A 27,656-nucleotide genomic window follows, 5' to 3' on the forward strand; every position below is an offset into this window, starting at 1 on the left:
AGGCCTGTTTGAAGAAGCGAGATGGGCGTCAGACAAGAAGAAGAGAAGAAATGTTGTTTGCGCCATAACCGCTGATGCGTCTCAAGTGATGATTGTACTATCATCTAGCAGGAGATATGCCCATGCAGACTCACACACAGGCTTTCTGAAAGGAGTTGATATGAAAATGTTTTATTTCATAGGACAAACATCCACAGTGTGTATGTTTATCATAGCAATGCAGCATCTATCGCTCTCTTTTCCTTAGCTCTGTGTATATCTTACTTCATCCCACTCTGTGTGCACTGAGGGGTCACTAACTGGTGGTTCAGTGGATTAAAGGAAGCCCAGATGGAGAAGCAGATGGAGAGAGTGATTGGCCATGTTTATGCCTTCTACCTGCGGTGTCTCCCTCCCTTTTTTCCCCTCCCTCGTTCTCTCTCTCTCTCTCTCACTCCTTTGTTCCCCCTCTCTCTTCATTAATGAACAAAGATGCTCGCCACGCTCTGGCTCCGAGTTTGCTTTTATTTTTTAATGACACATTTTAATGGCGAGTATAATGGGAGTAGTAAAATGACGAATTTGAATTTATGGCTAAGAATTATTACTTTTCAGTCAAAAAGATGACATGTCAAGATTTTCTAGGATAAATTGTGCTTTTTTAAATGTCAACAGGGTTGATACTCACATCACCCTGCTGCTAGGGCGGTGTGCGTGAGTGTGTGTGAACCCTGTGTCAAATAGTGGCTATTATATTTTTATTGTTACATTGTGACCACTGTGCAAATGTTAGCAGATGTTTAGCCTGGTTTTTATTTATTGAAATGTTTTGGGGGGGGGGGGGGGGGGGGGGGGGGTCAGTTGCAGATAGTTTCGTTCATATTAGTATTAGAGTACAAGTGCTTGAATCCCAGTGATGTAGATATCCTGATCCCAATACCTTGTGTTGGATGTGTCGACAAAGTGACTTAAAGTAGCCTGACATGTTTTTTACTTAACAACTTTGCAAGAACAAATCAATTTGGAAATGAGGTTAAGAAAGTTAGAAGGCATTGAGAGATGAGCCGGGATCTGATTTTGGGATTTTCGGGGGATCGATGACATGAGAAGAAAAAATGCAGAATGTGACTGGTCTTATCCTTTACTTATTCTGTTTGTATGGTCCATCTGGTGTGTGCTACAGGCGTCAAATGATGCAACAGTATGTGACACAGCCAGCGTGCATTGTATCGTCAGTCTTTTTCTTTCCCCAGCATGAACGGGCTTCCATACTTTTCTTCTCACCAACCCTCTATCCCCTGTTTGCCTGGTAGTGAGTCAGGTGCTGTGATGAGGAAAATTTAGTCAGCTGTCTCCCTTATCAGAAACGTGTTCATGTGTGTGCATGCGCAGGGGCGGGTGTATGTGTGGCTGTTAGTTATGTTATGTGTGATATAACAGGCCAACCACTTTCTTTTTTTCCTCAAGTTAATGAGGGTTCATTTGCATTTTAGCCAGGAGCTTCTCTCCCTTTCCCCATCCTCCTTTCCCTCTTTCTTGCCCCCCCCCCAGCCCCACTCTCACTTTACTAAACCCCTCTCTGTTCACACTTAAATTCACTCACTTATTCTGACATGCACGCACACACACGCACACTGTCTCTCTCTTTCCCTCCTTCTCGGCTCATCAGTATTCATGACGCCTTCCTCTCTTCCTGTTCTCTTGTTTTTGCCTTGGCTCAAACCGTCTCCCACAGAAACAGGGAGAGTGAAAAGGGGAGAGAAGGCAAAGGAGGAATGGAGTGGAGAGATATAAGAAGAAGGGAAGAAGGAGGAGAGATAAAGACACAGAGGCATGGAGAGTGTGTTTAGCTGTGTATGTAATTGGCCAATAAAAAATAGGGTCCTCAGAGGTAAACAGTTTAGCAGTCGGGGATTGGCCCCAGCAGGAAGCAGGGAGAGAAGATTATGAATATGCAAATGAGTATGCAAAAGACATTAAAGCAGGTTCACCTGAGCTTGTTACATTATGACTCCAGGGTCTGAGATGTCAGTGACGATGGCTAACACATTCAACACCATGCATTCTGATTGAACCGGATAATAGGGCCAGCCAACCAGCTGCGGCTATTTTTACATACTCCTCTCAAAGGCGGAGGGAGTGATGATGAATTAAGAGTGGAAAGCGATGGGATCATTTTGTAGAAAGGTTTTCAACATGTATTGGCGGGGGAACCAGCAAAAGTATAACCACGCAGTAACATACTTTGTCATGTTTAAATCTGATTCATTCAGCATCAGATTGCCTTTCCCTCCACCCACCTTATGTGTTTTTTCCTTGTCAATCATCCTCCTTTTTTCTCTTTCTACCCACCTCACCCTCCTCTGTCGTCATCTCTCTCTTCCTTCTCCATATCTCTTTTTCTTTCTCTTTCTGTGGATCATGTGCAGATGCAACTATCCTGTCGTACGACGGCAGTAAGTTTATGAAGGTGCAGTTGCCTGTGGTGATGCACACCGAGGCGGAGGACGTCTCGCTGCGCTTTCGCTCCCAGCGGGCCTATGGCGTTCTCATGGCAACCACTTCCCGTAATTCCGCAGATACCCTTCGTTTGGAGCTGGATGGGGCCCGTGTCCGACTTACTGTCAACCTAGGTACACAGATGCTCACAAACACATAGAATCTCAAGCATTACTTTAATTACCTGTCATGGGAATGCAGCTGATACTGGCCTCTTGGTAATTTCTTGCATAGAAAAGTCATTAACTGTTGATTAATAACTTTTTGTCCCGGTAAACTCAAAGGAGCCCTATTATGCTTTTCTTATTTTCTGTCATATATACATATATACTGTTGCAATGGCCAAAATTTAGTGCTCACTGTTACTCTAGTGTGAGCACAGAAGCCCTACCTGACTGCTTTTGTTTGTGAGGGGCAGCCAATCAAAAGAAAGTTTTTTTGAAGAGAAGGAGAAGAGAGTTAAAATGAATTGTTTTGGGAAATGGGTAAACCGGGGACTGTGCAAAAGTTGAGTATTAGATAAAGGAACACAAATTTGAAATATGAATCATGCAGAACTCATTCACTACCTAGAGTAATGGAAAAGTAGAGCACCAGAGTCCGAGGCTAAAAATATATAGCTGGAAATGAGCATGAGATGTCCCTTTTAAATTAGAATTCTCAGTAATTCCAATAAATATTTCAGCTAATTTTGCTGCAAGTATGCACAAGAGATGGATTTCACTGCTTCAGCAGATATGTTGCACAGATTACATGCACACATGCAAATATAAACAGCTAAAGGTTATTGGTTTTGTGTTGAACAGAGGGTCAAGCCTCAAGCTGCATTCTCTGCTCACTCCCAGCAGACCTGTGCATCCCCAACACCTTCAACAAACAACACAAACGCACACACACATGAATACTTTGCACATTTCGCAGCCATTTTTTCCACAGCCACACACTTTCACGTGAATTCATTTACATGCTAACACACACATCCTTACAGAGGGGTGCATGTGTTGGTCTCTGGTTGTCTGCAGCCACGTCTTTTCTGTGGTTGACGCCACTCGACACACCAAGGCATCATGGGGTTTTTTTTTTAAAAAAGGTACAGGGGCTGAATCTTCCAACCATTTACGGAGATTCGCGCTCTGGATAGGCGACAAAAATTATGGGATGTGTTCAGAGTCGTTAGACAAAACTGACACACATAACCCATCACAGTCTACCCACGCTTTTTATTGGTGACTGAAGCTGTCGCTCAGGCCAGAGCAGCCAATGACCACACCAGTCATGCTGTGACACACCGCTCTCTTTATTGTGCTCAAGGTAAAAATCCATCAGTCTTTATTCAGATTTTTCCTTTTATTGGCTACAAAATAAAAATCGAAGAAACTGCATTTGCTGCACATTGTCCAGGTCCAGCTTGTGGTCCTGTGACAAACGAGGGGCGTGTGTTTTCTCAGCATTGTGTGCGTGTTTGTATATGTATGCAGGGTGTGTCGATGTGTGCATCCCCAGGGCGTGGAGAGTATGTGTATGTGTGCAGCATTAACCCTCTGCTCTGCTCTCCCTCCAGACTGTATCAGGATAAACTGTACAGCCAGTAAGTGATCCTCCATCTCACCTAACTCCCCCCCCCCTTTCCTCTACCTCCTCAGAACGTGTGTGCGCCGTTGTGTGTATGTGCTTTTATAAATGTGTGTGGCTGTTTTTCACTCTGTGTATCATGTCAGTTCATTTAATCTTCTTTCAACATATTTTTGTACCATTTGTCTATGTGCAGATATGTATGTGTGTGTGTGTGTGTGTGCATGTGTGTATGTGTTTGACGGGGGAGGTGCACATATGCGTGCGATGTTCAGCTACACTGCAGGAGAGGTGCGATTTTTGCTGAGGGCCAGGGTTTTCCAGGTCGGCCATTTTAGCAAAGAGGGATCGATGGCAGAGAGAGAGAATGAGAGAGGATGGTGGGGGTTGAAGGAAGGAGAAAATAAAAGAAAAAGGAGAAGAAGAAACCCGGGCATGAGGTGTTTAAGTAAAATTAGGTGTGCTGATAAATAAGAGGTACGGAAGTAGAGAGTGGAAGCTGGTGGATGAATACAACTTAGAGCTTCAGGGTAATTACTTCTCCTTCATGCCGGAGACAAAAGACGTGTTATCCCTCTGTTTCTCTCTGTCGCACCTTCATCCCGACGTCTGTCGGGTTGTTTTCTTTGTTTGCTTGTTGTTTCTTTCTAAACTGTACATGAGGGAATTTTGGGTAGTGTTTCATTTAGTGGGTTTTGGCGTGTGTGCTTGTGTGAGTGCCTTTGCATTCTGTAGTCTTTTCATTGCCCATCTGTGTGTCTGTGTGTGTGTGTGTGTTTTCTTTAGTGTGTGTTCCTGTTCATGCTGCTGTGAGTGGAGCTGAATCCCTGATGAAGTTTAATTCCCTCACGTGGAGTTTCTCTCTGTCACGACCACAGAGAAAGCAGGAGAGTGAGAGAGAGCGAAAGAAGCGGATGCTCTGTGACGGCAAAGAGGTGGTGAAATGGACGACTGCTGTTGCCATAGAAACCCTACTAGCCACACAGCACTGTTGCTATTCCGCATGTCTGCTGGCCAATTTTAGACCAGTTGTCTCAATGAACATTTCAGTAGGCAGCCACTTTTCTGGCACACCGTGTGCATACAATAAATTATACATATGATATTCAAGGGGGAAGGGGGGAAATGTATTTAACAGGCAGGCGCCAGTGAAATAGTCCACTCAGCAGTCAAATAAAAGCCTCGGCATGGGAGAGATTTGAGGCGTATCCTTCAGAAAAGCCATTTGTTATTTGGAGCTATTGAAATATGAAACACTTTTTTTTGTTTTGTTTTCATTGTCCTGCTTTTATAATGTCTCGCATGTCATTTGGCTTGAATTATGTTTTCCAAGCAACAATCAGCCTCCCTTGTGTTTTTTTTGTTTGAGTCATTTCTCATCTTTTGCTTTAACCTCACAGGCTGTTTGCTGACCACCACAGCCTTCACTAGTAACTCACTGAATGGCTTTTTAACGCTGACCCAGAATAGGTGTGTGTGTGTGTGTGTGTGTGTGTGTGGGTGTGGGTGCATTTGTCTCTCCCTCCCAGGTTAACACAGATCACTGCTTCACTGTCACATCAGTCTGCTTGTTTTTTGAGTATTCAGTTACTACTCAAAAAAGTCCACGCATACACACATGATAAACTCGCACATACATGCACATACTCTTTCCCTCACTCAGTGCAAGGCAATGATCCATGGTAACAGGATGAGATGCTCATGCCCAGAGCACAGCTGAGTCTCCTCAGGGGAACCCTCTGTGCTCTCCGAGTCCACCAACACACTCTTTTAGCTTCACAATTGCACACACACACATTTCACACCACATCCATTTTGATTGACTTAATTATGATTACGTGTCGGCAGCCTGTACATCTACATTTCTTTACCTCTCTACCTGTGTTCATATGTGTGTGTGACTGTGTGGGACCGTATGTGTGTGCCTCCGTGATTGATGTCGGCATGCTTGACATTTTCTGCAGCAGAATTCGTTCGGGTCAGTTTGCTTCTCACCTCCCCCGTCATTACCGCCTATAGGTCACTGTAAGCAGACTCTCAAAGCAAGTAGAGGGAAGGGGAGTATGTGTAAGTGTATGCCTGTGTGTGTTGGGAGGTAGTGGGAGTTGCGCTCAAGGTTGGTGGGGTGCTTGTAAAGAGTAGAAGCAAGGGGACACTGAGGATTGGGGAACAGTCAGCCTGTCAAATGTGTGCAGTCAACTATGTGAAGATATGAGCTGGTAGATGAGCAAAGAGAGAGAGAGACATCACGAGAGGACAGCTCAGCTTCTTTCATTCTGCAGCACATCAGCACCTTGGAGAGCACGCTGATGTTCCACTGTGTGTCTAGTGCCACCATGAGGCTGACTGCAGCATTGCATAAGCAAATCTCCTACATTCAGGCACCTGAACAAGTATAAGTGTGGAGGCGAGAGGGCTGTTGGGTGGTCAAGGGGGTCTGAATTTGCTGTCTGTGCATGTGTGGGTTGTAGGAGAACGTCATGGCGGTGCGATCTGTCCACAGATGGATTGTCTCAGCGTGGGCCTGTTGTGACTCACAGTCTCCAGTCTTAGACACCCCCAACATCCATTTATGTTAATCCTTCTGTCTGTCTGTGTCACGTCATCTGTCTCTCTTGTAAATCTGCAAAGAAGCCTGTCTGTCTATATGTCTGTTTGTCTGGAAAGAGTGCGTTAACACTGAGGTGTTTGTCTCCCCAGGGTATGAATGGCTCCTTCCCCTGCTACTATTAGCTTCCATTTTCTCAGTTTCTGTCCTTAATTTTTTACTCAAACTATCTGGCTCTCTTCTTCTCCTTCTTCTGGTTCTTTCTCTGTATCTGTTTCTCTTTCTGTCTCTCTCCTCATCTTTATGCAATATGTTAATGGTGCTCTGGGCTATGTGTAGGTAAAGGCCCAGAGACCATCTTTGCTGGGTCAAACCTCAATGATAATGAGTGGCACACGGTGAGGGTAGTCCGGCGTGGCAAGAGCCTCAAACTCACCGTGGACGACCTGCAGCCTGCTGAAGGTAACCACAGCAGCCTGACTTATTTTTTGTTTTCTCCCCATAAAATGACACTTTTTCCAGGTCTTAAGTTGGAGTGTAGACATCCACTTGAATTCTGTGTTGAACATTAAGCGGTTTATTTCTTTTTTAGAGAGCATCTGTGCCTGAAAGCAATCATACTGAATTGTGATTGTGGTCATGATAGTGTCTACTTTAGTATTAGTCTGTCTTTTATTCATAGTGAGGATGTTGAATAAATAATATTTTTAGTTTTAGTGTTGAACAGTTCCACCTGAAACCCACCTTTCCAAAGCCCTCACCTTTTAAGTTTACCCCGCCACCAGGTCAGATGGCGGGTGACCACACCCAGCTGGAGTTCCATAATGTGGAGACGGGCATTGTGACTGAGAAACGCTTCATGCCTGCCGTGCCCTCCAATTTCATCGGCCACCTTCAGGGCCTGACGCTGAACGGCATGCCCTACATTGACCTGTGCAAGAACGGCGACATTGACTACTGCGAGCTCAATGCTGTTATCGGTTATAAGAGCATTGTGGCTGACCCCGTCACCTTCCGATCCCGCTCCAGTTTTGTCACCCTGCCCACGCTGCAGGCCTATTACTCCATGCATCTCTTCATGCAGTTCAAGACGACGTCCCCAGACGGTCTTATCCTCTTCAACAGAGGAGACGGCAATGACTTCATAGTGGTAGAGCTGGTTAAAGGGTGAGCTGGACAATAAGTTGTGTGTGATTTACCTTAAGTCAGTCATCGTCAAATAAAATATAAAATATTACTCATAAAAGGCAGTTTTACTTGTTCATGTTAATGTTTGTCCTGCAGAAATTTATAATTTACTATTAAGATCATCCTCGATGAACAAAAAAATAAAAATTTCTTGACTTTAAGGTTGAAATGGGCTGTTAAGTGTACGATATGAAAAATGCACAAGTCACGCAGCTCTTTTTTTATTCTTGTAATTAAGCTTCTAAAAGACAGATAATAATGCCCCGGAGCGGATGACCCTGTGTTGTTCTTCATCACAAGTACGATTAATTTCCCTTTTCACTTCTCAGTTATTTAATCCCCTCCCCTCTCTTTTTCTTTTTCCTTCTCTAGCTACCTTCACTACATCTCTGACTTGGGAAACGGAGCACACCTCATTAAGGGCAACTCTAACAGTCCTCTTAATGACAACCACTGGCACAACGTGCACATATCCAGAGACACTAACAATCTCCACACAGTCAAGATTGACACCAAAGTCACCACACAGACCACCATGGGTGCCAAGAACCTTGACCTAAAGGGTACGCAAAAATAAAGGCATTCAAAGTTAGATACAGAAGCTGACACGAGATAAATCTTAATTATCTGCATTATTAATGAGACCGTATACTGTAATACGCGCACCTCTTTTTGTTTTAAACACAAACTAGCTGTTTTTTGTGGAGGTTGTGTGCCAGACTACTTCTGAGTCAATGAAGTTGGAGGTGTTGTTACCTTGAGCAGAACGAGACTAGCCGTATCTCCCTGTTTCCAGCCTTTGTAGTAAACAAAGTTCAGTCAGACAGCTCACGTTTAAACTGATTTGTTACAGCAGCAGCATGCAGCTTGGCAGACACTCTCTGAGCTCATCACTCCATTGAATATGTTAAATATAAAATTGGGAAGTGATGAGTAAACATCCCCCCGGAGTCTACAGGTGGATGCTGGGATGGTGAAGGGATTGCAAACAGCAGACAGTGATGTAGGGCAGTAGTGGCACTGACATGTCAGAGGGAAAGGTAAGAAATTTTGTAGCTTAAATAGACTACCAAATTGGGAGGGTGTGTTTGGTATATGATGTGAGGAGAGTTATGTTTCGTGTACATGAGGCAGCGCAGATCCAGTAGTCTGCCCGAACCAGCTTCTGGAGGTAGCTACTTATTACCATACAGATATGAGAGTAGTGTCTTTTATTATTCTAACTCTAATTAAGAAAGCAATTAAACAGTTTTATAAAAAAAAATTAAAGGGTAAAAACATGCAAAAACAATTAACCTAGTGTAATTTATCAAGCTAAATTAAATTGGTACTATATATAACTAACTGACTAACTGAAAATATTTGGCTGAGCTCACTGACCTTGTGACAACACTGCTATGTGATTAGATCAATTAGTTGATAAAGTAATTTATAATTTATTGCAATTAAATTATTGATACAGTCATGCAAAACTAGACAGTTCGTGTTTGCTTTGTGAAGCTGCCATTCACTATATTGCTCCTCGACAGGTGATCTGTACATCGGGGGCGTTTCCAAAGAGATGTACCGAGACCTGCCTAAGCTTGTCCACTCCCGTGAGGGATTTCAGGGTTGCTTAGCAACAGTCGATCTAAACGGACGGCTCCCGGACCTTTTGGCTGATGCCTTGGCAACCATGGGACAAGTGGAGAGGGGCTGTGAAGGTGAGGTGCAGACAAAACGGCAGATCTGCTCCAGCCCCGTGTCCCAACTGCTTTTTCTTTCAGTTTTCATTTAAATCATGCTCTCTGTTATTAGCATAACCCACTAACCCAGCTCCTGGCCTGTTAGATGTAAACTTTACTCTCTTTCTTTTCATCTCCTCCTCAGTCTTTCTGCACATTGTGTTTTCTCTCTCTGATCCACTCTTTCAGTAGTTCACAGGCATCTGTGTGCATTGACTAACCATCTAACTTAATTTGCTTGTTTGCTTTTTTGTTTGGCTGACAAAAGTTACATTGATGAAAGCTGACTTGCAAGGTATATCGCTTTGTGCGAGCATGTAAGAGACACTTGTGTGTGTGTGATGCTGAGGAAATGTGTGTGCGCGTGTGTGTGAGTGTGTGTGTGTGTGTGTGTGTGTGTGTGTGTGTGTGTGTGTGTGTGTGTGTGTGTGTGCGTGCGCGCGCGTGTGTGTGCGTGTGTTTAAAACTACCCAGTGGTGTCCAGTGTTGTGTGGATCCCAGTGATCCAGAGTCAAAGGTCAGAGGAGACCTATCCTCTCCTAGCCACCGTAGTGATTTCATCACAGTAGCAACATTACCACTGCTTGACTTGAGTTGACCACAGCTCCACCACCTTGCAGCATGCTCTCTAACCTCTCTCCTACTGACTCCTAACCTCAACTTCAATACTCCATTTGTGAATCATTTCACACTCTTTCCTCCTTGCCTTGTGTTGAGGGCAACGAAGGAGAGCTAAGTTTAGCACTTTGACATTCTCCTCCTCCTGAGTCGTTTAGCATGAAGCAGGGAGAGAATGGTGACCGACTGCTCAAGGAAGAGTATTGAGATGAAGGCCTTTAAACATAACTCTGCTCTCTTATGTTTAATTTCCCCTCCTGTCCTCGCCCCATTCATTTAACCTCACCACCTGCATGCTCTCCACATTTGGCTCTTTTCACTGAATAACACACTTTAGGTTCATTCGTGTTTATACTGGATCCTGTTAGTGTAAAGCTAAAGAATGGGAGCCTTTCCACAACATCCTAGTCTGACTAATACTACTAATAATAACGTCATTACAGCACAAAAAGCCTATTCAACCATTTGAAACTGCAAAGTTTTTCAAGGAAATGCAGTTTAAAAATAACCACACTGTACTCTAATAATGTTGTAAACACATTGGGCTCCACACAAAACCAAATCCATGTATCTTTTTCTATTTCCCTAACTTTTGCACCCTTCCACCCAACCACATCTGTCACTGCAGGACCCAGCACTACCTGCCAAGAAGACTCCTGCTCAAATCAGGGAGTTTGTTTGCAGCAGTGGGAGGGCTTCACCTGTGACTGCAGCATGACTTCATACGCCGGGCCACTGTGTAACGATGGTGAGTCTTTGCTTTTATGGTCTTTCCCAGGCCCAGGGGGGATTACAGTTTTTTTTGTGGTGCAGACAGCTCAAGTGTAGAGTTTGTTATCTGCTGTATTCAAAGTAGATACCAACTTGAAAAACGTTATCTACCAGCATTTGGATCATGCTGGTTTCATCATGCATTTGCCTTTTGTTAGCAGGTTTGTTATCTGATTTAACCGAGTTAGGTGAATCACAGCGGCTGACTCTCTAAACTGCAAGAAATAAACCTAATCAAATCTTCACTGTGGTGCAGAACTGCAGATGTGAAAATGCTGCAGTCGAATGATTTGCTTTGAAACACCAAATCACAGCATCATCTTGTGCCTTTTTTCTCAGCCTCCACAGGAGGGCACTGTCAACTGTTGATTTTGATATTGTAAAAAAAAATACCAATCCCTCAACTGGCTGTTCTATAGCGTGTCTATGTGTAACATTAGATTAAAAATGTCTCCATGCTCTCTAGCTTTAAACATTAATTCATCCTCCAGAACCTTAGAAGAGAGATATATGTTGGTTTTAAGTCACCCTATGAGTCAAACAATTATATGATTTGTTATTTGGTTGAGTCACTTATACAGTCAGCCTCCTGCAGTAATGGTGATAAGTAATTTGGGAAACAGCCTGGAGAAGGACTTGTCAGAATAGAAAAGGCCAGTCAGCTGTGACATTTTAAGTTTTTTGTTATTATTTTCCAATATGCTCCTTGTGTTTAAAAGATTTACCAAAACATAGATTTACCAGCTGGAGTGGTCGAACTGTGATGGCAGATAACACCATCACAACACACAGATTTACCTGTAATTACATTTTTTTTTATCTGTGTCGACCAGCTGGAACCACTTATATCTTTGCCCGTGATGGAGGCTTGGTGATTTACACATGGCCCCCTAATGAGCGTCCCAGCACCAGGGCTGACCGGCTTGCCCTCGGGTTCAGCACTCAACAGAAACATGCCATTCTGCTTCGGGTGGACAGCGCATCCGGCCTGGGAGACTACCTTCAGCTGCAGATAGTAAGTACAACAATTTGTCAAGGTTTATGTGATTTATCATTCTCATGTAGTATTTCTTGTTTGTATTCATTTAGTCAGCTATTGCTACAGTAACAACACTTGTAATTAGAACTGTGTGCATTCAATATCTATTAACAGTATTCACTCTTCATCATAATACGATGGTCCACCACTCCAAATGACACATGTAATTATGGCAAAACCTTTACAGATTGTGTATTTTCCTTGTTTAAACCAAAAAGACTTGTTATGAATTCTCATAAGGAAATTATATCGCACTATGAAAGAGTTGAACACGTTTATTCCTCCCTTCCAGTAACAGAAGCTATTTGTTTATTGATTCCGGGCTGCATAATTACATTAATTGATTTTTAGTGTAAAAATTAGTGATCATGCATAAAATGGACCTAATATACTAATTTCCAGCTCCTTATTTATATTATAGAAGGTTTCTATGAAGTACCTCAGTTCAGCCAACAATCTGGTAATGTTCTCTCTTTAAGTCAACTTTCTTCTGATTGGCTCTCTCACAAACAGAAGGTTTGGAGAGCCACCTGTCCGAGATGACTATATCAGGGATATCCCCCATAAAAGTAGAAACAACTGTCTTTAGCTGAGCAGTATGAAGCTTTAGCTTTGGGATCATGAGGATTCCTTGTTCATAGCCTGACTTCATTATTTGAAACTTAAGCCATGTTTATGACCGTGAACTATTGTAGCAGTATGTATAGGACAGAAAATAAGACAAAGCACAACATGTTCTCTTAAAATGATAATTAAGTATAAATTAAGGCCAACAAAACTGCATTCAGCTGTGTATTTTACTGAGGGTCTTGGTGCCCTCAGTGATCAACCTTGTCCCAGCAAGCTCTCATAAACTTTCACTTGTACAGTCATAACAGACACATGGACATTATTAAACATCCCAGCATTGGGTACTTGACAAGTGGTGAGCAATACCTCCTAAAATAAATTCTCACATTTATCTCTACAATGGTTGATAACACCTTCACAAGATTTCACATCCTCATAATCGAGCTTTTATTTGTTGCACGGTAAAATATCAGAAAATCGTGAAATATCACAGAGCAGTTTCAGTTTGAAGCATTTGTTTGCTCAAATAGGACTATGAAAATAGCACTGTTACGATCATTAAAATAAGCCATCAACGATTGCTATAGCTGTTATTTTATGTCATCATTGGTATAGTTTACAATATAAAACAACCTTATTTTGGCAGGAAACTGATGTCATCCTCGAGACCAAGGATCTCAAAGTTATTTTAACATTGAGGACCACATATGGCTCATGTCGATTTTAACTAGGCTTTATGTTAGTGTAAATAACTTTAATTACACATTTAAGCCCTGAGGTATCTTAATATAAAAAAAAGAGGTGCAACAGTATGTCTCAATCTTTCTACAGGATAAAGAAATTCAGCTGTAGTAAATGGAAGGATGTGGAAAGTTGGAAAGGTTTCGTTAATTTACAAAAAAGTTATCTTTTTTAACTCCTGACTCATTGTAAAAACAAGCAAAAAAACAAAACATAAATTATTGTAGTCAATAGTTAAAAAAACAGGAAATTTTCTGTCATTTAATTGTCAATCTGTTACTATAGTATAAATGTCCGTGGTCTTAATCATTAGGAAAAAGTGTGAAACTTATGAAAATACAGTTAAAAGTCCAAAATGTATATCCTCCTCCAAAACTGTTCACTGGGCCGGATTGGAGTTTTTCCCTGGCCATTATGTGTGACAATTCTGTCTAGACTATGACTGGAATGCGAAAGACTGATTCCTTTACTGATCCAAGATGAAGTTGGAAAACAGCATAACTTGTCACTAACCTGAGCAGATTTTGATCCAGGTTCAAAGGTCATCTACCCAAAGCCCAGCTCTATCTCAGCATTGATTAAATAGTTTTATCATTCTGAGTAAACAATTGAAGTTATTTGAATCAGTTGCAGCTGCTGGTTAAGCAGGCATGGGCCAAGTACTTAAATTCACCATACTTAAGACAGCGTTGGTTTTCATTGTCCACCCCTTTGTTTGTCTGCTTTCAACTTTTGGTTTTTGGTGAAACTTATCAGGTCCTTTTACACCATTTAATACACAAATACGTGGTCACACACACTCTGCTGTGCATACCCAAAAGACATGAAACTGGTAATATCCTGACCTTTACACATCTGATAAAATGTTGTCATACCTCTCCTCCTCCTCAGGACAAAGGCAACATTAGAGTAGTGTTTAATGTCGGCACTGACGATATCAACATCGAGGAGAGCTCCAAGTTTGTCAACGACGGGAAGTACCACGTAATTCGGTTCACCCGCAGTGGTGGCAATGCGACCCTCCAGCTGGACGACCTGCCGGTCATAGAGCGTTATCCCTCAGGTAGGCCCTGCCCCGCACGTATAGGCCCAACCCTCTGACTCATCACACCACTGCCTGTCCTGGGGGCAGCGCCAGCTATACTTTATTCCAATTCAACTCACTTTCTAATCAGTGTTTTCTTTCAATGTTTATATTCAAACACTGAGGTTGAGACATATAATTGCAGCTTTGTTTTATGTTATTGTGTTTGAAATGAAATATGTGTGATCTGACATGAAACATGACTTTTTAAACCATAAAATGAGGTCGTTTTTACAATAGCTTGTATACTAGCCAGCTATGTTATGTTAGGCCTGTTAAATAGTGTTAAAGGTAATTTATGAAAATATTCAATACAGTTGTTTTTTCTCACCATAAAAGAAAATAATAACAGCTGGTGCATTTTTGGTCAAATAATAATTTAAAAACATGTCATATTTGGAGATAAATGTTTAACTAGAGTAAAAAATAAGAAAAAGAAAAAAGTGTATTTTGTTGAGTATAGTATTTGTTTTTATATTTGTTGGGTTTTATATTTAAAGTGGTAATCTTAGTTAGTAGTCTTTAACACAATGAGGCTTTAGGTAGCTCATAGCCAAAATGCTAAATGCTAGTTGTTGTGAGGTGTGTGTGAGTATGTAACACTAAACTCAGTCAGTCATATAGGCAGTATGTGACAGCTGTAACATTATTTCCCTGTGCTCTTGCAGATGTTAACCCCTGAAATGTCTCTTTAAATTAAACCCAATGAACAGAGAGTAAGAGTCCGCTCAGTGGAAACGTAGTGAATTCAGCTCTTCTTCTCTTCAAGCTGACCTTAACACAGTGACATGCCAACAATGAGCAGACCATTACTTTCTTTTCATTGCTGTTCTTTTTGTATCCAGCTCCTGTACCAAGTTTGGATGTGCGTAATTACTACTGTGTTTTCATCTCTAAATTAAAGGCAACATTGATAACGAGCGCCTGGCCATCGCCAGACAGCGAATCCCCTATCGGCTCGGTCGAGTAGTTGACGATTGGCTACTCGACAAAGGTAAAAACCCTGATTAAAATTCCTTAAAACTTTCAGCTTAAAAAATACAATTTGAAGACAGTTGACTTATTGTGCACCATCAACTAACATCTAAAAATCTAAATCCATAACTAAGTATTTAAAAGTTGGGCAGCTGTAGTGTGTAATACTGTGTAAACTGTAGTGCCTGTGAACGTATCTTGTTAGTGTGTATCTGATAATATCAGGTTAAAGGGACGATGGAGAGATTTAAATGTGAATAAATCAGAAAATAGAAAAGAAGTACTGATAAAAGATGCTTTATTAAATAATTTTGTTTCCTATCAAATTGTAAACGATAAAGCATTTTACTAAAGACTATATGTTGAAAAAAAATTTGTAATCAAATTAAAGTACATGCAAAGTATTGTGCCATGTAAGAATTATGTAAATTTGAAATGACTAATAGAGCAATTCTTTTTGAAAAAATGTAAAAGTTTTCCTCCTAAACTTCAGCAGAGCTCCTTAAATTAGACTCTAGTCCCTTTAACAGTGAGCAGTGCTAGAGCTTATAACCTGTGCATGCTTCATAGGGCTGTGACAACAGTTCTCTAGATCTCTGTCTCTCTGTCTGCCTGTCTGTCGCTCCTTCAAATACAATGTCGTGCCGCACAGCCATCACCATAGCAACCATCTGTCAGCCCCGTCTTCTCGGGGCCCTCTGACTCCTCTCATCTGCTCACTCTTCCTCCTCCTCCTGTTCTTTGCCTCTTCATCCTCCTCGTCAACTTCTCAGTCTCTTCACCCCCTTCTCCTTCTCTGGTTCTCCGTTCTCACTCTTATCTCTCTCAGCCTCAGCCTTCTCCACGGTTCTCCACGGCTTCGATTTTGCTCTGCCATGCATAATCTATCCCATCCTCTCACCATGGCTTTGGGGTGGTGGATTGTGTAACACTTACTTTGTGTGTATGTACGCACGTATGTGACCACTGGAATGTGTGTGTGTGTGCGTGTGGCTGTATTTGCGTGCGCCTGTCCACCTTTTTTCTATGTGTGTTTGGTTGCGGGTGTTTGTGTGTGTCTGCGTAGGCCGCCAGTTGACCATCTTCAACAGCCAGACAACAGTGCGCGTTGGTGGAGGCGAGCGAGGTGCAGCCATGTTCCAGGGACAGCTGGCTGGCCTTTACTATAACGGCCTCCGCATCCTCAACATGGCCGCTGAGGGGCACCCCCACATCAAAGTGGAGGGGAGCGCGCGTCTTGTCGGCGATATGCCATCCTCCTCGATCACCCCGCAGTCCAGCGCTTCGGCCGGAGGCAACCGTTCAGACTCCGCCCCGTCCATCAGTGACATCACAACCACCACAGCCACTAACAGGAAGCAGGGTGGAACACCGCAGGTCAGAGCACCATCAAGCTTTTCTTTGTCATCTCATGTGAGGAAAACCTATTAAATCCAATCTGTGTGGTCACATAAAGACCTGCTGTTCCAATGTAATTCCTCAGATATCTTCCTTTCGTGTGGCAATAGGTAATTAAAAAGTGGTAATTTGCTTTGATAACTTTCTTTTAGCACTCAGTAAGAGGATTAGCATGCCGCAGCCCACTAATCAAGGATGGAAAGATATAACAGGAAAAGTGGAATTGTTTTATACTCCGCTCAGAGCTCCGCTCACTTTACTCATGGACCACGTTTCATATGCAGTGTTTCACATAATAATAAGAAGCACTGGATAATACGTCAGATTTCTTCTACTTTTGACTGCTCAGTTCATTTCACCCTATCCCTAGCATCATCCCCTTTCACACCAACCCTCAGTATGTCCTCCTCCTCACTACATCTATTAATCTTCTCTGTGGTCATCTTCTTTTCCTCCTGCCTTTCAGTTCCATATTTAGCATGCTATTATCAGAGATGGCAAAAATACAGACGTTCTTTAATGTCTGTAAAAGGTAGAGCCTCTGAAAAGTAGCTCTTTGGACAACGTTTCTACAAGCTATTTTTGTGCAAAGCTAAGTGCTATATTAATATAATAATAAAATAATATTAGTACATGGGAATGCAGACTTTTTTCACTTTGCCTCCATACCCAAACAGAAAAATGTGTGCCGTCAGGGTTTAAACTGGAGCTCCAGGAGTCTTTCTTAATGTACAAGCTGTCATCAGCTGACCTGTGCTGCTGCTGAGGTTGACTGCTCTTTGTGGGTTTTCACAAATGAATTCAACGTGATGTAAGCAGATATATTCAACAAGCTATCTTGACTGATTTCCATCCCCTACACTGACAGCATACTGTTTGTGCTGTCTTTATACAAGACAATATACAGTTAGATGGAGATTGAACTTAAGTGAATAATTCTAAGCATCATCAGCTAAAATTCAAATTAATCTCTGCTACCCTTTATGTAAGCTAACACTGACCAAGAACACCAAGCCACTGTGCTCCAGTCCAGCACAGTGCTTTACATTCACCACATTACAGTAAGCTAAACTTTTTATCCTACACTAAACAGCTGAGTATTTTCATATAACTTTGAATAATACAAAGTTAGAAATACGTCAGTTTGTTTTGCAGAATGTTGGAGCTTGAAGCCTTTCAGGTTGTCAGATATCACTGATCTGTCCTTACCTTCAAATATAACCTCTTTTCTTTCTCTCCCATCCTGTCTTTCTCACATCTTTCTCCATCTCTGAGTGAAATACAGTAGCTGTACTGTTAGCTAGCAGACACGCTGTGTGACAAACTGCACACAAACATTTTGTGCGTTGGCTGATATTTGTTGAGCTGATAGAAATGTTGCGTTTGAAATAAATTGCCACTTAAAAAAAACAAAAAACAAATTTACTTCCTTTATCCTCTGTTTCCGTAGTGCTAGCTAGAAGTACTGCAATCACAATTTACAGACTAGTCTTACCAGATTAGTCTCACCAAGAATGCTGTTTCAGATCATTCTAGCTATTTAAATCCCTGAGTATAGACTATAAATGATGCATAAATTACTATAAATTTCATCTATTTGTATGCAATAAGCCCTGATGATGGATACACCCATAGGGTTATCTTTTTTGAGTTATTCCCTCCATTGTGACTCATATCATTTTGGTGTTTGAAGGTGTGCTCTGATGTGAGGTGATATCTTCTTTCAGATGTGTTAAATAAAAAGTAATGAGCCTATTTTAAAAAAAATAGACTAGTAAAGTATAAATACCTGAAAATATTAAAGTATTTGTGCTTCATTACTTCCCTTCTGCCTGCTATATATTGTCCTGTTAGGGCGTGCATTACCCATCGTAGATTAAAATTAAAATTAACTAGAAGCACAAGGTGGACAATGATGACTCCTCAGGGGCTACTCAAAGGCAGATGAGAACTGAAAAAAATAGTTTTTTTTCTCATGCATAGCAGTAATCTGACAGGGTGTATAGCACAAAAAAGTTTCCAGATAAAACTCAGATGGTAAATATAATAATTACAGCGTCAGCTCCTTAGGCCCCTTGGGCATTAGGATACTCCAGCATCAAAGTCTTTCACCTGACTTTAAAGGGAATCAAAGTCTGAACAAGTCTTATCATCTATAAGTCTGCTGCAGCCACAGACTGTATATAAAAGTTGGACATAGCCACTGTGATATCACCCTGGAGTTTCCCATTTTTAAACTTTGATTTGAGCGTGTTGGCTATCCTTGGCACTGCAAGATATGGTATTCTGTAGTGCTATTTAACAGCAACAATTGCAAGGTAGATTAGACATAAAACGCCAAAACCCAGTCGAACCCTATGAGCAGCACTTGGCAATAGCAGGAAGGAAGAACTCCCTTTCAACAGGGAGAGACCTCATGCAGAAACAATTTGAATATAAATTCATAAATAAATTCATAAATAACATAAATTCATCAAATTTATGTTGTAAACTGCAAATTCATCTTTGTATGGGGTCTATGATTGCGGCTCATGGGATATATACAAGATTTATTTAGAGTTATATATCCGCAAATAGAGGAAATAATGCCACAAAACTAAAAAGTCCAATATCTTTAAAAAAAACATAGATTTTGCTCCAGGAAATACCATAGGCACTTTTCCTAATTATATTGGGTGATTAATAGGTTTTTATTTGCCCTGCAGCACTGTTTGTTTGTCTTTAATGGACAGAAGGCTCACTTTTTGCTCCAGCACAATCACAGAAATAGACTAGATGGCAAATTTACCGCTAAGTGGTCCCTCCCTTCTAAATTACTGCAGGAGAATTGTTTGTGCCAGTGGAGGATGTAATAGCTTTCCCATAATATGTAAACTGATGCAAATGGTACAATAGAAACACAAAATTGTTATTGTGGCATTTTTATAGCGGCAGCAGCTGAAGAGTCGATGCTAATGTCAGAGGATACATTGTGAGCAGGTACACCGCAGACGCCTCTATTGTTCAGATCACTACAGAGATGTTATCAGGCTCTTAGTGGGCGTCTGTGTGCTGCAGTTCTCCTGTGTTATAAAACTGTGCGCCAGCAGCACTGAAAAAAAAGATTTATTTTTTTTTTCTAAGTGATACAAGTTGCCATGGAGATAGTGAGCCCCACTACCCGCTGCTTGCTTTCTTTCTCTCCCAGCCAGTCTCCCACAGAGACTAGCTCCTCTGTGTATAAACCGCCAGCTGTTTCAGACATAAATAATAGAACGCAGAGAGCTGTGAGCTAAGCCTCAGGCATCAATAATGGATATGAGAGCTGGAGGGATAGTGCTGCAGAGTGACAGTGCTGTCACAGGGCCTTTCTTTTCACACTCTTCACTGCTCAATTTCTCAATGTGTATGCGATTTAAGCGAACTGTTCCTGCGCCTGTGATTTACTGATGTGAATGCTGAATCTGGGATGTGGAGCTATGCAGTGCAGTCAGCATGAGAAGTGGGTCAGACCCACTATATGCTCGATATACCGCAGCACGGGCGTTTGCTCGTCTGTGCAAGTCAAATCACTCCAGTTGCCCCCCAAACTCTATTTTTGTGAGTATGTGTGTTTGTCTTGTTTAAGAAGAATCTACAGCTTCCCTATTGAGGCTGCCTAGTGTTGCCTGGCAACCAATCTGGCCTTAATCAAGACACACATAAAACATTGAATCCACACATGCGCGCGCGCATACACTCAGGTGGATCGGGAACAATAAGTTGTATTGCAGCACGTTGCATCAGAGGAGGGGCAGTGAGAGATGTCTTACAAAGGTGCAATGGGTCCGAGCACTTTGCCGGTTTCTCGCACACGCCTCAAGTTTGCGTGTGTCTCTCAGTGGATCTGCCTAAGTTACCCCATGGGTTTGCTCCTGCCGTCAGTGCTTTGTGCAGTAAGAATATGTTATGAGCTTCCTCCTGACGTCCACACTGTGTCGAGGCTTTTTTCGTGGGGTTTTTTTGCGTGTTGAAAAGTGGAAGGGATTAATAATGCATGACAGCTGAGCACCAGCGAGGAGAAGAGAGGGAGAGTTTGTGTGAGTGTTTATGCTAGAGGCTGCGCTGAGTCACAGAGCTCGAGTTTGGTTTTGATGTTCCCTGTCTGTCGGTGGATGTGTGTTTGCGCGCATTCATGTGTTTGTGTGTACCTGTGTTTGATGGGAAGACTGATGGAAGAAACTCGAGGCTCGGAGCTCTGCCCAATTGGCTACAGGAATCAGCTGACCCAGGCACTTCCACGTCTCATGCCTCGCTCGCTCCTCTCCTCTCCTCTTTCTCCGTCTGTTTTTTTTTTCTCTCTGCCTGCATCGCTATCTATACATCTTTCACATCTTCGTCTCCATCTTGCCTTTCTTCTACTTGTTATCGATCTTCTGGTGATACTTTCTCCCTCTTCCCTCGGTTATTTTCGCTTTCCCTTTGCTCTTTCTCTCCCTTCATATCTTTCCATATTTACTCGTCACCCCCCCCCCCCCCCCTCCTCTTCTCCCTCCCCCTCCCTCCCTGTCTGTGGTTGAGCTCCAGTGATAGGCTGTTAATGCAGGCGGTGTATGAGTCTATCTCACCATCTGCAGTAGTGGAGCTAGCTCCTCTCCTCTCTCGTCAGGATCTCTTCATCAGCCTGCCAACTTCAGCCTGATCTGGTGTATGCTCGCGTGTCTGTGTAGATGTGTTTAAATAGAACTAGACCAATGGAGCATGTTTGGCTGTCATAGAGTTTGTGTGAGTACATGTGTGTGTGATTTCCAGTTGTGAAAGTAGCAGACAATCTGTTGAATCTTCTGCAAGAGAGTGTGAGGACTGAGTGCAGCTACTATGTGTGAACTAGGCAGTCAGGGAGGCATGGATGGTCGTTGGCACTGTTCGGCGGCTCAGGTAGAGATTTTACTCTTTAAGCATGCAGATATTCTTCTTGTCACGCTCGCTTTGTCCACCTGTATCTATTTTTTCCTCCCTATCAGTGTTCATCTGTGTCCATTATTATGTCAGCATGCTCTATTGATAGACCGTGAAAAGATGGGAACAAAGAAGGAGGGTGAGGCAGAGGGGCGGAGGATCCTCGGGCATACACTTGCTTTGGCAGATTTTCTCTGAACTTCTGTGGGTAATCAATGCGATTTAAGTTGTGTTTGGCATGTCCCCATTTTTCTCTTGTGTTCACTGCCTCCCTTGCGATAAGTGGATCAATACTCCAATTGACACCCTCCCTTTGGATGGGGTGGTCAGCTGACAAGGTGATGTCACAGATCAGAGGAGGGACATTGTAAAAATGTGCTCCTCGGCTTTTGTTTTAGCTGAAGTCAGGATTCAAATCAGGTGTCTGCGGAGGGCACATAGGTGTCTTTGAATCAATCATCAAGCACCGTGGCTCAAAATTGATCGCCGACAGGTGTCAGGGGTGGTGTGTTTCCTACGGCCTGATTGGTTCATGTGCTATTTCTTGGCAAAGGCACAGAGGGTTTATTGACTGGCTGAATTCCAGAGGCTAAGCTCGCCCTAGCAGCATTTGACAGTCCAGTGGGCAGAACTGATTGGAAAGGCAGCTGAGGAAAGAGTACGAGTCAAGCATCAGTAACCGAATGTAACTTTTAGGCCAAACTGGACTACAGCAGACTTGTAAGGCCAGTGCAGGCTTTTTCAGAGGTTTCACATCTCCGCTACTCACACCAACTGTGCTCCTACAGGAAGAAGAGACTGCGAGGTTTAATGGCAGTTTAATGAGTTTCCGTTTGCTATTCTTGTCCTAACTTAGACATCTCAGCGCTTTGATTTGGTTTAGATTTCTCCTCCACTTTAGTTTCCACCTCTGTTGCTCTTCTCTCTTTTTTAGCTCCGCTGCTCTCTCGCCTCTCTTTTATTCCGTGGGTTACTAACATCCACTGCAATGCATCACAATCCAATTTTAATTTAATGCTGGCACTGAGCACCCAGTGTGGTTAAAGCACACACACGCATGCACACACACGCTCACACATTTAATATCTCTCATGCCGAAGCGTCAAGGCGGGCGATGTTTAACAGTAGTTCATGAATATGCGGAGCACATTAGCACCGTGTTAAGTAAAGACCGCAGCACTTTGAAGTGCTCCTCCTCCTCTCCTGTCTTCTTTTCTCTTTCTTTCTCCCCAATAGCCTCCACCTGAAATTCCTTTTATCCATCCATCTATCTTTAACTCCCTCCCTCTTTTCTCTCCTTTCTCCTCGCACTCTGGCTGGAACTGCAAATCAACGCACAGGTCCCCGCTGAGGGTGCACACTCCCTTTTTTTTCCTCTTTTTTTATTCCCCATCATTTCTAACAGCCTGAACTTAGAGTTGCCATGGCAACAAGAGGAGCAGGGACTGAGAGGAAAAAGGGCGCCTTTTCCATTGAGAGGGAGCAAAGCATGGAAAAGGATCGGTCGTTGAGTGTATTAGTGGATTGGTGTAGGTTAGAGGTGGGCTATAAGTAGAAAATCAACATGGTGCTCGTGGAGAGGTTTTGAATAAAAGAGATTTAAATAAACTATCAAACGCTTAACAGATATCTAATGAAGGCTGGTTTTATTTTTGTCCTCAGCCTCACGTATGAGCATTTGCCAGTATCAGATGGAGATGGCAGAATGCAGATAGAAAGGCCAGAAGAGAACAAAGGATGGGGAGGGTTGAGACAGTACTAGATAATAACTAAGCAGTCTCCTTGTGGTTTTAAAGGGATTCAGTGTTTCTCTTCTCCTTCTTCTTTCTTCTTCTCTCCTTGGCACTCAGGTTTTGGCCGCCTGCTATTGCTGGGGGCTGTAACAGGCAGAAGTGTTTATGGTCAACTGAAAACGGGTGGGCGAAAGATTGGTGCTGTGTGCTCACACATACAGGAAATAAACAGAAGGGGTGTGGGGAACTGATGGTTTCTGTCTTAGAAATGATGACGATCATGAGTTTGTATGTATATGTGTGTGTGTGTGTGTGTGTGTGTGTGTGTGTGTGTGTGTGTGTGTGTGTGTGTGTGTGTGTGTGTGTGTGTGTGTGTGACACGTTTGCCAATTTTTCTCCATCTTCTCTTCTCAGTCGACAGACGACCTGCTGGTGGCATCAGCTGAGTGCCCAAGCGATGATGAAGACATTGACCCATGTGACCCCAGTTCAGGTGAGAAACATTAACTAATATACATGTGAAACTGCCTTTACGCAGCTTTTATGTCACTCATGGGCAAAATACATCCCCCGGGCCCTCTAAGTCTGGCCGCCAACATCCAATAAGTTAAAAAAAAAGATTAGTTATCAATATACATGCTCAGTATGTGGCCCTTGGAGAGAAAAAAACAATGCTTCCTACCTGTTTTACATCCTCCACTCGCACTGCTACCCATTTTTATGCTCTCCAGTTAATTTTTTATTTGTGCTCAGGTTTCCACCCTCGGGCATTACCTAACACTCTCCATCTCTTCCTATCTTCCCATCTGTATCCTGCTCTTTGTCATTAAAATTTCATTTTTATATATCCCATTTTATTTACCTCCTCCCTCCTTCACCTTTTTCTTTTCCATCCCCTTATCTCTGGACAGCCATAAAATTTGATATTTAAATTCTTCCTTATAAATCATTTAATATGGTGTGAAGTCTCACCGTACTGCAGCTCTCTCTGGCTGTTGTAAAGTGTCAGAAGTATGTAATAAAACCTGATATAACGTGCACCTGTGCTCTGGATCCTCCTCTAAGCGATGTGTACTGTAATCTGTTTACGCATTATGTGATGATATGTAAACAGCTTTGGCTCTAAGCTGTAGCTTTCCCTTACCAGCGTGTAGCATTATGCAAAACGCTTGTCAAATAATTCATCACCATGATGCATTGTGTCTTCCAGTTCTCCTCCCACCATCATCGCAGGCAATCCAAATTAATAATGTATAAACTAAACCATCATATAACATCAATTTCCTCCTCTCTCCCCTCACAGCCCGCCCTCCCCTGCCAGAGGTGAAGATGTTCCCGGGTCCGTCTGAGGAGATGCGGGAGAGCAGCAGCACTACGGGCATGGTGGTGGGCATTGTAGCAGCTGCTGCCCTCTGCATCCTCATCCTTCTCTACGCCATGTACAAGTATCGCAACCGCGACGAAGGCTCCTACCACGTGGACGAGAGCCGCAACTACATCAGCAACTCAGCCACACAGCCCAATGGCAGCGCTAAGGACAAGCCGCTGGGCATCGCCAAGATCTCTAAAAACAAGAAGAACAAAGACAAGGAGTACTATGTCTGAGGCGGATGACTTCTTAAACACAGACATATACGCATACACCTTTATATATATAACGGTATATGTACATAAATAGATATATTCTCAAAAAGAAAAAAATACACACAAACACACATGACATAGACATGCTGATCTTAATGTTTACTCCCCAATAATCACACCTGCACACATGCTGGCAAGCACAAACATGCACACAAACGAGCCCAGGCACACACACACTCAAGCACAAACATACACACACAGACTGGCCTGAGGGCATGAGCCCTTACTGTACAGTATTTACCAATGAGCAGAGCCTCTGTGAGAGGCTTCTTTTATGAACATTAACACCATTCCAAATGATTTAGAAAGCACCAGTTCAACTCCCAGTTAAGAACCATTTTGGGTCAGCCTGATAAGAAAAAAAAAAGAGACTCCCCTGCCACAGTTGGACCTCTTCAGTTGGACTAAGAGAGGTCAAGGAAGACTTTAAGTGAAGCACATGGCAGACAGAGTGTTTGCGTGAGAGGCAGAGCACCAGAACAAAGATGTAAAAGCACCAAGACAAGCACCAAGTGTCTCTCTTCCAAGCTTCTTGGCCTTTCTCCCTGTTAGCAGATGGGGCTAGAAGGAGCAATGAGGATGCTGAGGAAACAAGCACACCAATGGTCCAAGTCTACCCTCAGACAGCACGGCAGGAATTCAGGGTGTAGCCAAAGAGAGACAGTGAGTTGCGAGTGGATAGGCAGCGGCAGGGCTGGTGCACCATTAATATAACGGATGGGCTGTGGTTATTACGCTGCAGCGTTGCTGTTTTATGGCACCCTGAAAATCACAAAACAGTGTAATCAGTGAAAAACTGAAAGATGTTTTCCTGGACAGGAGACTTCAGATGCTACCTACAGGCACCAGTCTTGCACTGTGGTGTCTTGCACACACACATACGTACATAGACTACATACAAACACACACATGGTAAAATTAAAAAGGATCTACACATGCAGACATACACTTACCTGCAATGCTAAAAGCGCAGCATATCTTCATAACTGACACTGAAGACTATACAAGAAGACATTGGTGAAAAAGACAACGCTCATAATGATAACTGTTATGGCAACGATAATGATGAATATGAGGAACATTTGGGCAGTATAGACTCTGGGGAAGGGAGGGGGGGGATCTTATTGCACGTGAATTATCTTACTCCGTGTGATTTATACCGCGTTGAAACTCCAGAGGTTACATCGTGACGCACCACCATCATAAACTCACCACCTCGGCTTGAAGTATTTCTGAGTACGCACTTCAAATGGTTTTTCAGTCTGTGGGATACAACAATGATTTCAGTCGCCAAATCGACTCTCAGATCAAATCTTCATCGGCAAAGCGTGACCATCTCGAGTGTGCTGCATGCCCGAGCTGTGCTGTGGAGTGGTGGCGTGTCCCACTAAGTCCAAAGGTGGTAGGTTTGTCTGCAGGTGGGAAAGGAGGAGGGGGATGTTGTGGGTTGCCGTCGGACACGTGCGCCCCACGACAGGCCACATCCTGTTTCCTAGCCTGATGTCTTACAGGTCACGCCCACTATACCTACGCTAACCAACCACCTTTTATAGCAAAAACCAGCTGAGGAAAAGAAAAACATAACAAAGTAAATGTTACCATGTGTTGCTAATAGATAGAAAAGTCCAGTTCTTGATGCCATTGGCTATACGACAACTTGAGTTGCTTTGATTTCATTGGCTCTCCCTTTTCTCTCTTTCTCTTTGCGTCCTCATGTATTCATTGCTGTTGGTTGACAGATGAATCAATACTCGTGACATGTCCCAATACGGGACAGACGGATGGGTTTCCCATGGGCAATGGCGAATTATCTGTTTATGGACTTTTTGCAGTGTCTGAGCCCTCTGCAGCTCAATAAGTGTAGCCCCACAAGATACAAACAGTGCCATGACATGAACAAGCCCCTACAGTTCTTCCAAGCAATGTAACTAACCAGTCGGATGCATGCAAAACAGACCAGGGCAAGGAAGGACATGAAACAGACTGTGTGTGAGATTTCAAAGTATAAATGTCAAAATTAACTTAACATCTCCCCTTATTCTCGCCATCCTTAACTGGCCTTTTTGACCTGCCTCTTTCGTGTTTCCCTCTCGTTTACTACGTCTCCCTCTCCTCCATGTCTGTTGCTTTCCTTTACCTCTATCTCTGTTGTGTTGCCATCTGAAAACATAGGAGGCGTCTCAACAAGTGGGATTATTCTACATCTAGGTGTTCATTAACCATGTTTATTTTCTATATGTACAATTTTTCTACAGTATTTACTTTTATTTTTATTGTTACGGTTCTTTGATGAACATAAAGTGGAAATTTATTATGAAAAATAGTTTTGAAGATTAATGAGTAAATAAAATATTACCCAAGTGAGCTTTTTGCGTGTTTGTTTTTCACTTCCCATCTGCCTGCGGACATCATTAAAGCGCCTATTATCGCACCCCCCTCAGCTATGATGATATCGGATGACTGTCTAATTAACACAAGTCAAAAGGTAGCAGGGAATCAGAGGGCAGATCTTAGAGGAATAGTTCCCAATAAAAAGAAGATTGATGTCAGGCATGTCTTTTAGTTCCAGCAAACCTTATTTAATGGACATAAGAGACTGTCATCAGTCTCTCATGTAACAAGTACAGAAATTAAGGGCATTTCTGTAAATTCAGAG

General features: G+C 42.7%; 1 protein-coding gene across 7 annotated transcripts in view; it reads left to right on the top strand.

Annotated features, from left to right (window-relative positions):
- The window catches only part of nrxn1a (neurexin 1a), a 66,833-nt gene extending 39,477 nt beyond the window's left edge, over positions 1 to 27,356 (top strand). For 3 of the 7 annotated variants that reach the window (XM_080872661.1, XM_080872662.1, XM_080872667.1), the window contains 13 exons: positions 2,409 to 2,612; positions 4,040 to 4,066; positions 6,938 to 7,060; positions 7,384 to 7,765; positions 8,159 to 8,349; positions 9,316 to 9,489; positions 10,757 to 10,876; positions 11,733 to 11,914; positions 14,141 to 14,312; positions 15,238 to 15,327; positions 16,375 to 16,685; positions 23,771 to 23,849; positions 24,660 to 27,356. In XM_080872661.1, the coding sequence (XP_080728787.1) occupies positions 2,409 to 2,612; positions 4,040 to 4,066; positions 6,938 to 7,060; positions 7,384 to 7,765; positions 8,159 to 8,349; positions 9,316 to 9,489; positions 10,757 to 10,876; positions 11,733 to 11,914; positions 14,141 to 14,312; positions 15,238 to 15,327; positions 16,375 to 16,685; positions 23,771 to 23,849; positions 24,660 to 24,961 (2,357 nt within the window). In that variant the 3' untranslated portion in view covers positions 24,962 to 27,356. The remainder of the gene's footprint in view (positions 1 to 2,408; positions 2,613 to 4,039; positions 4,067 to 6,937; positions 7,061 to 7,383; positions 7,766 to 8,158; positions 8,350 to 9,315; positions 9,490 to 10,756; positions 10,877 to 11,732; positions 11,915 to 14,140; positions 14,313 to 15,237; positions 15,328 to 16,374; positions 16,686 to 23,770; positions 23,850 to 24,659) is intronic. The other 4 variants (XM_080872665.1, XM_080872666.1, XM_080872663.1 and 1 more) reach the window with 2 other exon arrangements.
- Positions 27,357 to 27,656: the final 300 nt, after the last annotated feature.

This window comes from Rhamphochromis sp. 'chilingali', assembly GCF_963969265.1.
Source record: "Rhamphochromis sp. 'chilingali' genome assembly, chromosome: 22".
In the NCBI taxonomy this organism is placed as follows: Eukaryota; Metazoa; Chordata; class Actinopteri; order Cichliformes; family Cichlidae; genus Rhamphochromis; species Rhamphochromis sp. 'chilingali'.